This window comes from Lutjanus erythropterus, chromosome 21 (genome assembly GCF_056507025.1).
Source record: "Lutjanus erythropterus isolate fLutEry1 chromosome 21, fLutEry1.hap2, whole genome shotgun sequence".
Taxonomy (NCBI): Eukaryota; Metazoa; Chordata; class Actinopteri; order Lutjaniformes; family Lutjanidae; genus Lutjanus; species Lutjanus erythropterus.
In genome coordinates this window covers 1,805,600-1,819,705 of record NC_139337.1, presented here as the reverse complement: position 1 = coordinate 1,819,705, position 14,106 = coordinate 1,805,600, and the positions used below count along the sequence as shown (strand labels likewise).

The following is a 14,106-nucleotide window of genomic DNA, read 5'->3' as shown; positions in this document are numbered from 1 at the left end:
AAATAAAGCAGATTTTGTTAGAATTTTTGCACCCATTATTTCATGCAAAAAATCAAGACATGCAAAGTTGTGACAAGATGCAATGGTTTTGTAACTGGGGTCAAAACCGGAGCAGAGGAGGAGCAGCTTGTCACTATAATAATAAGAGTAACTGGCCTGGTCCACCTTAAATGTCAGTCCACCCTAAATGAGGCTGTCTGTCTGTCTCGACTGGCCACTCACTAACAGCTGTGTTAGAGCAAATTAGCATTAATAAATAAACATAATTGTGAATATCGATCACAGCACCGTTTAGGCTTATCAATATTTCGGCACTGACCATTCAGGAACCAATATCAATTTAGCACCATTTCTCAATGCCCATCCCTAAAATCAATCAATATGAAGATGTCGCCCTCTGGCTCTGAGAACTTTATAGATGGAACAATTTTGAAAATAACTGCAGCCCTAATCCAAAAACTGTTTGTCATACTGAGATGAAAACAGTGAAAGAAATCTAAAACCACAATTTAGTTCAGTTTCATAGTTGCTCATTTTTAACCTTTATTTCAGGTATTAAATCAGTAAAACAGTTCAGATATTTGATGCTTACCTAAGAGTTCTCACAACATTATTGAATATTTAGATTCACCTCCATCAAGAAGGTTTTGTTTTTGATGGCGTTTGTCAGTCGGCAGGATTATAGAAAAACTACCGACTCGATTTACATGAAATTTAGTGGAAGGGTGTAGCATAGGCCAAAGTAGAACCCATTACATTTTGGAGTGGATTGAAATCATGAGGCAGGTATGCTAATTATTTTTCACTTGTCTGTGGCAAAATGGACTGAATTCATCTCATATTCACAAACCTGCAAACATACGAAACATCACATTATCACAAACATCACTGTAGAAACAAAAGATCTAGCAGGATTCAGCATTAACTACGGCCAAACTGTCCCTGGCCACACTTAAGTTACTCTGTGGCCACTAAATATTCCATGTAGGTGCCCCCCTGTGGTCACCACACTACTTGTTGACCACAGGGCACTAGAATTTCTAGTTTTGATAAAATACCTTGAAAAATATCGATATATAACACCATTTTTATTACTAAACTGATTCAACATTGAGGGCATGAAGTTTCATTGTGAGGAAGTGAGAGGAGCCGGGACTATGATAGGAGAAAGGTAGAAAATGCAGTTAGAACCAGAGTATTATTACTGCAAAATATGAGTATTGAAAGCATGTGAAATATATCAGTATAGATATACTGATATATTTGACACTACCAGCAGGTTTTACCCCCATACTGCAACACCAACACAATGTTACAGTTTCACAAACATAGTGCCTTTAACACAAGTTGACATGTGGGCAACTAAAAACGTACTATGGCCACCAGATTTAGCGGCTTGGTGGCATATGGAGTAAATGCTTAATAATATTAATGTCTACATGGAGGTGTGTTTTATTCTGAGTGCCCTTCTAGTTCCCAAAGAAAGACATCAGAAAAAGTACAAGAGTGTCCAACACTGATCATGTATAATCACAATATTCAGTCCCTGCAGGATTTCACAGGCTTTTTGGGGGATTGTTGCAGCGTAAAACACCTGATTTCACAGCAGCTTTTCTGAAAAATTGTGATGCATGTTTCAATGTTTTTAGGTGTTTTTTGCAAAGAAACTACAACAGCAAATGAAAATTGCAAAAAAGTTGTAATTTTTTAATTCTTTGAATCGTTTTTTTGTATAATTTATTAAAAATCAACAACAACTCAGCAACTTGTTATTAGACTTCTATCTAACCTTATGACAAAGGCTCAAGATTGCAAAAACTAGCAAAATCTGCTTTAAATGTAAATGAAGAAGTTCCCTTGGGGGGTATTCAACAAAGAAGCAAAATCTTTTTGGAACTCAAATTGAAAAACAGCACAGTATTTTAAAAAATATACAAGTGCACAGAGCATCAGTAACAAACCTCTTCAGTACCTTTGAAATAACTAAATAAATAAATAAAAAGACAACAAAATAGTAAATAAAACACTGAGTCAATTCATTGACACATACATGTATGATTTTAGCACGGGGGACTGCTATGTTTGCTGGAACTCTGGAACTATAATAATTGGTCAAATTTGCAGAAAAGTTGCAGTGGTTGGACAAAATAGCAAGGTCACGCTGAACTCAGGAGGATTGGCTGAATTTGCATTACTTGTTGCGAATACTACATTGCAACTTCCTGGAGGGACTGGATGGTACTGGTTTGAGTGTGTGTGTGAATCTTTCAAATCACCAGCAAAAAATTATAAAAAATCTCCAGCACTGATTTTGAAAAAATTTCAGATGATACCCAGCTCAAGTCCTGTGACTTGAGGAGGGGCAGGCAGATCCTTTATGCTACCTCAGGGCCACCATGAGTGCAACCTTAGCAAACACACACACACACACACACACACACACACACGTATATAACCCATGTGATAGCAGATAAGCACACAGATTCACATCAGTGACAAGGACACTGTAAGACGCCATGCTGTGAAAGGCAAAGCTGTTGGTATTTTCTGGCTCTTTCTGCATGACTAGAAAACCAAGCAGCCGGCCCACCCAAACACATCAACACAGCACCTACCCTGTCAGCGGGTGTCAGCTCAGCGGCTGGCATGACGCACGCACACACACACACACACACATACTGTACTTCTAATCCAAGCCTGAATAACACTAACCTGCTGGCAGTGTGTCAGTGTGCTGCTGTGCACGTGTGCTCAGTGTTCAATGTGTGCGTCCATGTGCGTGAAGAACACACTTCACATTTACAAGTTGGAGATTGTATGGAGATGTGCACAGACCTGCATCGTGTGTGCAGACACTTACCTGTGGTGGAATGCAGGCTCTCCAAGCTCCAATAGCGAGACAGGACCCCCCTCAGAGTGCCGCCCAAGCTACCTCCTCCTCCACCTCCACCCATACATCCACCCACCCCGAGACCTCCGTCCACCATGCTGTCCACCCCTCCGCCTGTCGGGCTTCCTCCGTCCGAGTCAGAGCCAGGCGACAGCCCCGAGCTGCCGCTGCCACTGCTGCCACAGCTGCCCCCAGGCAGGGGCACGCCCCCCTCCGAGCCCTGCTGGGTCCGCATCCCAATTTGGATGCACGGCAACAAGGGGGGGAAATGAAGGTGGGCAGTGAAGGAGTGAGTGGAGATGAAGAGGAGGCGAGGCGGCAGAGCAGGTGGTTTATTCCCCCGGCAGGGAGAGAGCGCAGAGGAGGAGGAGGCAGGGAGGAGGAGGAGGTGGCCTCCTGCCTCAGATCTGCTGCACTATTCGCTGAGGTAAGCTTCAGCTGTCAACTTGCTGCTTCCTCCTTCCGTGCACAGAAAAGGAGAGCTGTAGCAGCACTGCTCTCCTCCTCCTTCACCTCTCTGCTCTCATACAGCAGCAGCCTCCTCTCTCTCTGCTCCTGTTTCTCTGCCTCTCTCTACCCATTTGCACACTGCTTCATTTCCTCACATTAACTCACTCTCTCTCCCTCTCTCTCAGGGCTGACATCAGTGGGGGTCCTGCAGGGGGGCTTCTGCAGCTCGACCGCGTCATTTGCCCGCCAGCGACAGCGTGGACAGGCTCACTAATGGTGCAGTATCCATTTAGGTGGAGACTGAAAACAGCCAGCCCTCCCTCAGCCCACCCCCCCCTCCAGCCTCCCAAACACACAACAAATACACACACACAGTATACACACATAAACACTCTACACTATGTTGGTTTTCAAATCTACAGTGAGTTACAGAGCAGATTTTCAGATTAAACTCCTGTTTATTTTCAGTCAGAGTGGCTCTGTGACTGTGATGAGTCAGGTGTAGTGAATATGTCTGTATGTATATAAATAATGGGGTTTTCGGACTGCAAATAATTATTTTCATCATCAATTAATCTGTCGATTATTTTCTCAACTAATCAATTGGTCATATGGTCCATGAAATGTCAGAAAATGGTGAAAAATATCAAAGCTGAAGGTGACATCCTCAAATGTCTGGTTTTGTCCACAACCCAAAGACACATTTACTGTCAGAGAGGAGTGAAGAAACCAGAAAATATTCACATTTAAGAAGCTGAAAACAGAGAATTTCACTAAATCACTAACCCTTTTCTTAAAAAATTATGATTAATTGATTATCAAAATAGTTGGGGATTCATTTCATGATCGATTAATATTCAATTAATCAATTAATTGTTGCAGCGCTAGTGGTGTCACAGATAGTAGTTTTGGGTGATTTATAATGCAATATGCAATATCTTTTAACTGATTTTAAATATAGTCATTCATTGTTTGCCCAGTTGACAGGATACAGTGCTATAACAATACTGCACAATACAAATATTAATTATATCAGTTCAAATTATAAATAAATATTATATGACAATAGCATAGGAGGATGATACATCAGATTCTTCTAATAGCTCAACATACTGTATGTTGGCAGATGGCTATATCAGTGAAACTCTTGACATTTATGTAAATCAAATCAGAACAATCAGAACAGTTATCTCTTTGTATCCTTCCATACAGAGCAGGTGTAGACTGTACTCCTTGCAGGATAATATTATTTCAAAAGACCTTAAACTTACCACAGAGTAAGCACTAGGGTACCAGTGATGAGGAAAAACACAATACAGTAACTTTTAAAGGACAAATTCCCAGCATGCTCAGCAGTGGTGAAATCATTTTGCCTAATTTAACTCCCTCTAGATGATTATTAATGATGTTTTACCACTCATAAACAGATACTCAGTCATTCAGCAAACATTCTGTATTGATTTCAGCTCTTTGTAAAGTGAATAAAGGTGAAACAGGCAGCGTGGCCAAAACAAAAACAAACGTGAAATGGAAATTTCAAAGCAGAACATGATGGCTGTGGTGCTGTTGTTGGAGAAACCAGTATTTCAACTTAGCATTTTCCCTCTTTGATGATCATTATTCAGTACCCAAAATATATTACAGATGATATAAAACTTTTTTTTAAAAATCACAATTTCCCAAAGCCAGAGTTGACGTCTTCAAATTGCTTGTTCTGTCCAACCAACGGTCCACATAGACATACAGTTTACTACCAACACTAGAGAATTTTCATGTGTGAGAAGCTGCAACCAGTGAATTACTGCTATTTTTGCTCATGCTTATTTTCAATTATCAAAATATATTTTGTTGATTAATCATCTAATCACTGTAGCTCCTGATTAAACCAACCATAAAAACAAGATTTCCTGCTGCTGTTAAGCTGCTCTTTCAGTTATGAGATGTACCACAATACAGGTGATGGAATTTAACTTGTGTTGCTCACAGCCTTGAAACATGACAGTAAAAAGCATTAAGAGCAACAAGAACAGTATCTGGATAACTCACAGAACTACAGCTTTATCTGGAACTATTTTCTACTATCTATCCTTGACAACATGTGTGGTGTCCCCAAATCTCGACACATCAAACCAAACATATCTGCATGGATAGATACCACAGAGGTGAGTGAGAATTTTATTTTATTTTATTTTTTTATCATTTCAACCACTTCAAACAAGACTGAACTCAAAATCTCCTTCTGCCTTAATTACTCAGTTCCTTGTGTTCAGTCCTATTTTAACTGTGTTTCCTGCCATCTAATCTTCCTCCCAGCGATCCGGAGCCTGTGTATCAGAGCTCTGACTTCAGTGTTTTGCTCCATCAGCCCACACACACACAATACAGGGTGCCGAGGAGGAAAATGTCACAGTGATGGGAACAGCAGATGGAGTAAAGCCAAAAAAGGCAGATTGTGACACCAAGACAGAGATATTAGATATCATCTGTGGCATAGTACACACACAGACACAGACACACACACACACACACACACACACACACTGAAGAAATGTGCATGCACTCACACAAACTGAGAACTTCATCTGCCCTTCAAGCAGAACCACAAGTCTAGGAAACATGCTGAACTGGAGTGATGATATTTATTACACAGTGATAGCTTATCACACCAATCTGAATACTGCAAGTGTGTGTATGACACCAAATAAAGAACAGAGAAGGACAATATATAATTTAATTGGGCTCAGGTATATCAATAAATTCTGTAACTTCCTTTATTCCTCACTTCATCAAATATTTTCTGTTGCATGCATTCACATTTCCTCTATACAGCTTTAAAGCTATAATGTATAACAGTTATTTTTACTTAAATTTTATTATGCTTATTTTCTCAGGAGTTTTCATTTTCCATGTATTCTTTGTATCTTATTTTTAGATGTGGATTTTATTTTCCATCTTATTTACATTAATTGTGGCATTATATTCCTGTCTTTATGTTCATTCCATGTCTTTTATATGTGAAGCACTTGGTGCATGTAATTTCTTTATGTTTACTATTATCACATTAGCCCAAAGGTTTCCAACAGTGTTCAAAACCAATGGAGTCATTTTCTTTTTAACTCCTCTTTCTCATTTCTAAAAAAAAAAAAAAAAAAAAAAAAAAAAACTCTGGATAAACACCACATGATATATCAGAGAGTGAGAACATTCAATTCTGTCTTTTGTTATTGTTTTGATTGAGCAACCCCTAGTGGCAAAAATTACAAACTGTGCCTTTAATTGTACCATATTTAATATGCAGCCAGAAGACAGTGTTGTCCATGTAGGCCTGTCATAGGTAAGTCTCTGTCAGGCTCAATCTGCAGCCACACACTTCACACGAGGCTAACAGTGTGTGACTTATCAGCTGACTGTCTGACTTTTCAACATCAGAGCACCATTACTGAGGGATTTCAGCCTAATGAAAGAGCCTTAAGAAAGATTACATGAGAAAAAGAGATATATCACTGTACAGATTAACTGCTCTGTTGGGGATCACAATGATAATGCACTGCATTGTGTAAAAAGATTAAAGTGGCTTCACTGTGTGTGTGCTGTCCCATTGTGTGAGTGAGGTGACACTTCTTATGATTCAGCTCACTATTCAATTTAGTCCAGTGAATGTAATTACACTGAGGATCTCTGGAGCAAGACCACTGACCTCACTGCAAGAGCCTGACTGTGTGTGTGTGTGTGTGTGTGTGTGTGTGTGTGTGTGCAGGTATGGTCTAAAGAGAGCCCAAGACAAGTGATGCATTCAGGAACAACAAGTATACACGAGTATAGCTCTATATCATAGGTAAGTAAACCGACAATAGCACATAAGGAATAAGAAAACATGGTGGAACAATAACAATGACGTGTAAGATAGACATGTGCAGCAGCAGTCACAACTCTTTGACTTGTCGAAGACAGAAACAGTACACATATGACAGCCATGTGTGGAAGAAGGCGACTAGTGTTTGTGGTGGATCATCAGGGCCTAATAAACTCTCAATAACCACTATGTCAGACTTTTCAGAACAAAGGAGGAAACACTTCCAAGCTAGTGAGCTAACTTAGCGAAGCAGCTCATGTGTTCTCTTTGTTATCCTGAAATACACACTACCAGTAGTTTTTAGTGAGACTGCTGCACTGCTGTGTTGCCAGTTATGTTTCACGATGTTCCACAGTTAAACTCTAGAAGCTAACATAATGTACACATAGGTTGTCGGCCCCTGTCACCTGTCATCAAAATTACAAAATATAACATTATATAACTCACCATGTCAGTAAATGTAAACTATTGCTGCACTACAGTTCAACTTACATTCAAAGTTTAGCAGCAGAAATGAGTGTACTTTTGCATCACTTTCCAGACATGGAAACATGCTCCCCTGACAGTGTCTCAGGCAGAATAAATATCCCCGTCAGTATTTTGTCCTTGAAGCTCCCAAGAGTTTTGTGGCAAAGAAAAATAATAATGGCTGAATTTTTTATTTGTTTTTGTTTTTTATCATGGTACTGAATTGGGTATTGAGAATAATGAAAATTCACTGGCATTGGTATCGACTACTAAATTTCTGATATCATGACATCCCTAATACTGTACAGTCAGTACAGTTTTTATTAAAAAAAATTGAAAAAAGGTCTGATTGTACTGATTCTTATTAGAATATGAGGCTACTTCTCAGTTGATTTATGACCTCAGTAAACAGTTTCTTAATGAGTTTAATCACTACTTTCAAGTCTTCTTCAATACAGCATGATGCTCACTTAGTAAATTATAGTCCTGTTTAAAGTAAAACAGCCCGCAAAGCAGGGTATGTTTTAGGGCGGGGCTACAATGTGATTGACAGCTCATTCTCAGTGCACCTGTTTAGTGCAACACACAGGGCTCACCAAACACTAGGCAGATCACACTAGGCAGTGCTGTCAAATATGGATCAATATGCTGTTACTACATTGCTTACTTCTCGCCTCAAACATTTCCAGAGACATATTTTAGAGACTGTTTCCTTGTAATATGAGAAACTTTGTGACCAGGCAGGCCGCCATGTTTTCCTGCTGAACAGAGGAGCCAAATCAAGCACTGCCCAAGTCGCAGAACATCACCCACCAGCTCCACGCTCTCGTCAGGACTGTGAATGCCCTGGTTGCAAAAAAAAGACGAGATGCGACCCGCATACTGCCAAACTCTAGGCTTCAAAACCGTCATCCACAAACTCACTGGTGACATCATAGCTGGTTCACACTGATGATAAAAACAGCATGGACAAAATAGTGGACACACTTCTCAATTCAAGAACACCACAAACCACATCCTCAAAAAAGGCCAAAAGGTTGAATCAATACGTCTCTGCAACTGTTCCAACACAAACTGAATGTTGTAACTGGTAGGATTTACTGCATGACAGCTGCACTAGAAAGTATTTGTTTTAGATAGGTGGACCCACTAAACTGGCAAAAATGTACAAACACAAGTTTAGTGACTTGTCAGCCATGCTACAGCATGAGCTAAGCACCAAACAGCTTCTTCTCAAAGGCCATCACACAAAAATGAGAACAAAATTACCTATTCTGATGTTTGCTTAAAATGATTTAATGATATAAGAGTAGGACTTATATCAGCTGCAGTGCTCGCCCAGGTACTTGTGGACCTTTGTTGTGCCACTTGGAAAAGCTACTGTTATACCGGTTTGGCCAGGTGAGTAACATTTCAGCACTGATGTCATTATTCTCACTGTTGGATGTGGAAGCTCACTACTGACCAGATGTGATTATTTTAATGGAGATAAATATTATGTGAAGCGTTCATCCTACAGGTCTTGTTAAAGACTAGATTCAGGAAATGTATATAATCAAAGGCCATGTTGGTTGACTCTAAAACAGCTTTCTGCTTTATTCTGTCTTCTCCAATATAAAACATAAAAAGAAATACTTATATGGCTCTCCTGAAGGAAAGAGAATAAATACCACAGTATGTAAAAGGGTGGGTGGATAACAGGAGACATAAATAAGGACAACGTGTTGCCAGTGTGTTCAGATTTGCAGCTATTGAATAAGGTTCCTTGTCTCATTACCTCGAACCAGATATTTTCCAGTAGAAATATTAATCTGCTAGTTACTGAGGCAATGTTCCTGTTTGGCTGGTAAGACAGTATTTAACAGCCATATATTGAAACAGCTTTTTCCTATGCTAATTTATGAGCTAAAATGTTTTGTTTTGTTTGTGTCCACAAAGAATCTGATGGCATCTTCATATCTGGTTGTGTGGATGTGCATCTGGTTAGAGGGACTTTCTGAGCTTTGAGTTTCAGTGAGAGTTTACTGCAGCCAGCAGGTTAAACAGGGAACTGCACTGGTTCTGTATTAATGCCAACCCTGACTGGACATGTCCTAACATTGTCCTCCCATAACAACTTATGAGGGTACACAGAAAACTAGTCCAAGTCCAGGATTTAGTCCAATCTATAACCAAATAACGAACTGAAAAATTTCAGCCCGTGTGTTTGTAATAATAGAATAACATGCTAATATACACTGTTACATTTGGCAGTTCTTCTCCTGTTAAAACTGTTTTTATTTGAGATATCTCATGTAATTATTTGTCAGTCTATTATAGAAGTAGACTTCAGCAAATAATAATGAAGCAAGGTCTCCACACAGCTACTTGCGGAACATTAAATTATAACAAGAAAATAAGATGGAAACTGGGACTAGGTACATCTCAAAAGTAAGCTACAAAATCCCACTTCAAGCAGAGCACAATATGAGAATAAGCTCTGAACATTCTCCTGTCAGCCAGCTGCACTAGAGGGTTCAGCACCAAACCCTAACTGGTAGAAGGATGCATTTAAAGAGCACTTTTTACCTTAACAAAGCAACGATTTGCCTCTCATTCACCAAGTCACACACACACTTGTGCTGGAGCTGCCATGCAAGGCGCTGGCCTGCCTGTTAGGAGCAACTTGGAGTACGGTTTCTTGCTCAAAGACACTTTGACATGTGGGATTGCAGAACTAGTGGATAAACCGCTCTCTCTCTCAAGCCACAGCTCTGTCACACATCACACAACAATGAAATAATTGAACATCCTCCTGGTTAGAGACATCACCTGGTGCACCAGTCAACAACCCCAAGTCAGGCTGAATAAGAGTGCAGTATTTAAAACGCAGAAGACTGAAGCTGAGTGGGTACTTACAGGTGTAGGAGATGCGTCTTCTCCAGCCCAGACAGTCGAGGCCGATGGGGGTGCTCTGAGAGAAGCAGTGGGCCTTGAGGGGCATCCCCTGGAAAGCCTCGATGGGTCCCAAGGTGACCCCAGCATCAGCCTGTGGAAACGGAAGAGGATTAGTTCAAATTATTACTGCCATTTATTTATTTGCTGAATGACGAACTGGACATAAAGCCGTAACAGACGGTCACTTACTGGATATAACAGAGTGACATGCAAAGAAAAGAATACGAGTTGAAAAGGCATGCATGAATGACAGCGGAGAGGGGTGGAGAAAATAGATGAGGAGGCCATGCCTGAGACAGAAAGTGAAATGATGACAGACGGCCAGGCTTCATTTCCAAGAAAAACTGTCAGAAGCCAGCAGAGAGAAACAGACTGTCCAGGAAGAACGGAAACTCAGGAGGAAGGCAAAGAAGGCAGAAGATGAGGATTACAAAGACTTCCAAAGTCTGGATCTTTGCGCTTGCAGCTCACCACGCTGTGGCCACATCTTACTTTGTCCATGTCTGCAGATAACAGTGTGCTGAGCTGGCCCACACTCCCCCTGATGGCTCTGGCCAGTTTGCGTTTGTATTTCTTTTGCTCTTCAATCCAGAGGTCATCTGAACACTTCCGCCTTCGCTGCCGGCTGCCTCCATCGCTGCCCGTGTCCACCCAGCAGCCAGTCCTCAGCCCGCCAGGAACCACAGAGGCCTTCCCCTCACCCTTCACCTCCAACAGCCTTCTTGCTCTGGACTGGCTGGAGGCTCGACTGCTGTTTTGTGTGCCCTTTTGAGTGCACAGTTAACTGGTTAGTTACAGTCATCTTTTCTCAACTCCACTCCCTCTAAGTCCCACAGGTACAGTGCATGACTGTGGCTACTTTTTAACTTTAGATGATGATTTTAATCTTGGATACAGGACAAGTACACAATCTATACTGTCAATGTATGAAATGATAAGAGAAAGGCTCTTCCAGTCACTGAAATAAAGCTGACTAGTCAACCCAACACTTAAGCAGGTTCAGTGTCATGGATATTAAGTTTCAATTTCATTGCATTCTACATGCAGAGTGGTCACACACCTAGGTTCAAGTAAGGCAACATAAATGCTAAATCGATCAAATAACTGCCAACTTCTTTTCATCTTTCATCACTGCTTTCATGTCTTTTGTGGCATCAGAATAGGATTAGGCCAACGTCCCCTCCTCAGCTTCTAGTTGACACTGTTTGTCCTCCTGACGCTGTGAAGTATGATCTCTCCTGTTATTTATTTGTACTTAACTTATTAATGGGTAAGATGTAAAATGTTACTATGATAGTGCCAGTGTGTCTGGAAAAAACTAGAATTACAGCCTCACGGTTGTATGCCTCTGCCAACCAGTCAAGTTGCAGTTTACATCCATGTCTGTCCAGGCTCAGATGATAAACAGTACCAGTCAAATGTTTGGACACATCTATGCGTTCAGTGTTTCTTCTTTGTTTTTAATATTTTTTTAATAATAATAATTTTATTTATATAGCACAGAAAAAGAATTTAAAAAATCAGAAACCCACAAAATCCCACCCCCTTAAATACAGAATTAGAAGCATTAAAGAAAATTTAAAAAACATTCAAAAGAGCATTTAGAGCAGATCAAAGTGCAAAGTACATTGGAGAAAAACATTATTAAATAATATTAAAATAAAAAACATCAAGTGTAGGCTATCTTATAGAACTCAGTCTTAAGAAGTTGCTTGATAGCTGCAGTGGAGTCTGCTGATATCAGACTAAGGAGAAGGCTGTTCCAGAGCCAAGGGGCTATCACTGAAAATGCATAAGCAGCCTTAGTTTCAATCTGGTGGTGTACAGAGTTCATGTAGTCTGGAGCCAGACCATGGATGGCCTTGTAGGTAATTAATAAAATTTAAAATGCGTTCTAAAATTAACATGCAACCAGTGCAGGAAGGCTAAAATAGGAGTGATATGACAGGACCTTCTAGGTAGTCCATAATCTGGCTGGTGAGTTTTGGATGAGTTGTAGTTGTGAGACAAAGTTTGACCTTTAAGCAGGTAAAAAGACAGTAGTCCAGGTGTGACAATATAAGTATGTATGACTTTTTCTGTCATTAAAAAATATGTAAAAGAACTGTCAAAACTATGAAATATGCAATTATAAGGAAATATGTAGTAAGCAAAAAATGAGAATACAGGGCAAAATATAGTTTAAATTTTAAAGTTTTACAAAGCAAAGACTCTTGCATTGATTGCAAGTGCAGAAGACAATGTGCAAGAGTCTTTTTGTTTTTCTAATGGTCTGTCAACCTACGAAGGTGCAAATGTTTTTTTGTTCTTTGATATTTTAGATTCTTCAAAGGGGCCATCTTTTGGTTAGATGACAGTTTTGCACACTGTTGGTATAATCGGAACCATGACTTGTTAAAAAAAAAAAAGAAAGAAAGAAAAAACAGTGAGTGAAAAGCGTGTCCACACTTGTGACTGGTACTATATGAAGTGATGACTTTGAAGGAATTTAATCAGAGGAATTAAGTGTAGTTTTTGGCAAAATGGAAGTTATCACAATACTGACAGTCTGATCTCAGTAAATAATTTCCAGTGAGAATCATGCTGTGTATTCACTTGGAAACTAGTTTTACAGAGCAGAACAGAGGACGGCAAGAAAGCTGAACATTATGATCTCACAGTGGAGCAGAAGTTTGACCCTTTGGATATAAAATGTCATCACTTCATCACTGTCATTATAATTCTTGAGCTCTGGCCAAAAATGTGTTTTGTGAGGTCACAGTGACCCCTTGAGTCCAAGTGGACATTTGTATGAAGTTTGAAGAAATTCCCTCAAGTTTTTTTCGAGATATCACATTCATATGAATGGGACAGATGGATAGACAGACAACACGAAAATGTATTGTCTCAGAGAATCACTGTTACCATAACGGAAGTATAAAGACAGGCAACAAACAGCAGACTGACACAACATGCTAACCCCATGGGATGGACCTGGTAATAGCAGCAGGTCCAGGGTGGCTCATAACCCAAGCTGAACTGAAACAATGAGTAGAATTTGAAATATTCTCAAGTTGCTGACTCTCAATGGTAGTCTCAAAAAAGGCACTGTGGCAGACAAGCTACATCCAACTACAGTGAAAGAATCACGAAAACTGAATCAAACAGAACTGCCTCTCCCCTTTCAACAAAAATGTATTCAAAATCATCGGAATGGTGTTATAATCATAAAAAAAATCCACATAACCAGTCTTCAGACTTGCTCTGGTTTACTCTGAGACAGACAAAATGAACTGCCCAGCTGATCGTCAAAATCATCCAAAAGTAATAAAGTGTTCTTTTATACCAGTACAGATTGCAAGGCAGTGGGAGATTTCACTGATTGAACATTGTCAGGTGTGTGACTTGTGAATATTGCCCCCATTGCCTCAATTGCCTATGTGTGTCAGGTCAGTAGGGCTGTTGAGGCCATTAGTGTTAACTTGGACCAGAGGAGAGAACAAAGGAACAACTGAATGTACAATACCCA

The 14,106-nt window shown here is 40.0% G+C and overlaps 1 protein-coding gene across 4 annotated transcripts in view; it reads right to left on the bottom strand.

Moving 5' to 3' along the window:
• The window catches only part of LOC146307185 (rho guanine nucleotide exchange factor 4-like), a 199,703-nt gene that overhangs the window by 89,680 nt on the left and 95,917 nt on the right, over positions 1-14,106 (bottom strand). For 2 of the 4 annotated variants that reach the window (XM_084746808.1, XM_084746809.1), the window contains 2 exons: positions 11,091-11,363; positions 10,560-10,689 (listed from right to left, as the gene is read on the bottom strand). In XM_084746808.1, coding sequence (XP_084602934.1) covers positions 10,560-10,689; positions 11,091-11,363 — 403 coding nt within the window. Of the gene's footprint in view, positions 1-2,860; positions 3,468-10,559; positions 10,690-11,090; positions 11,364-14,106 lie in introns of those variants that run through there. The other 2 variants (XM_084746810.1, XM_084746811.1) reach the window with 2 other exon arrangements.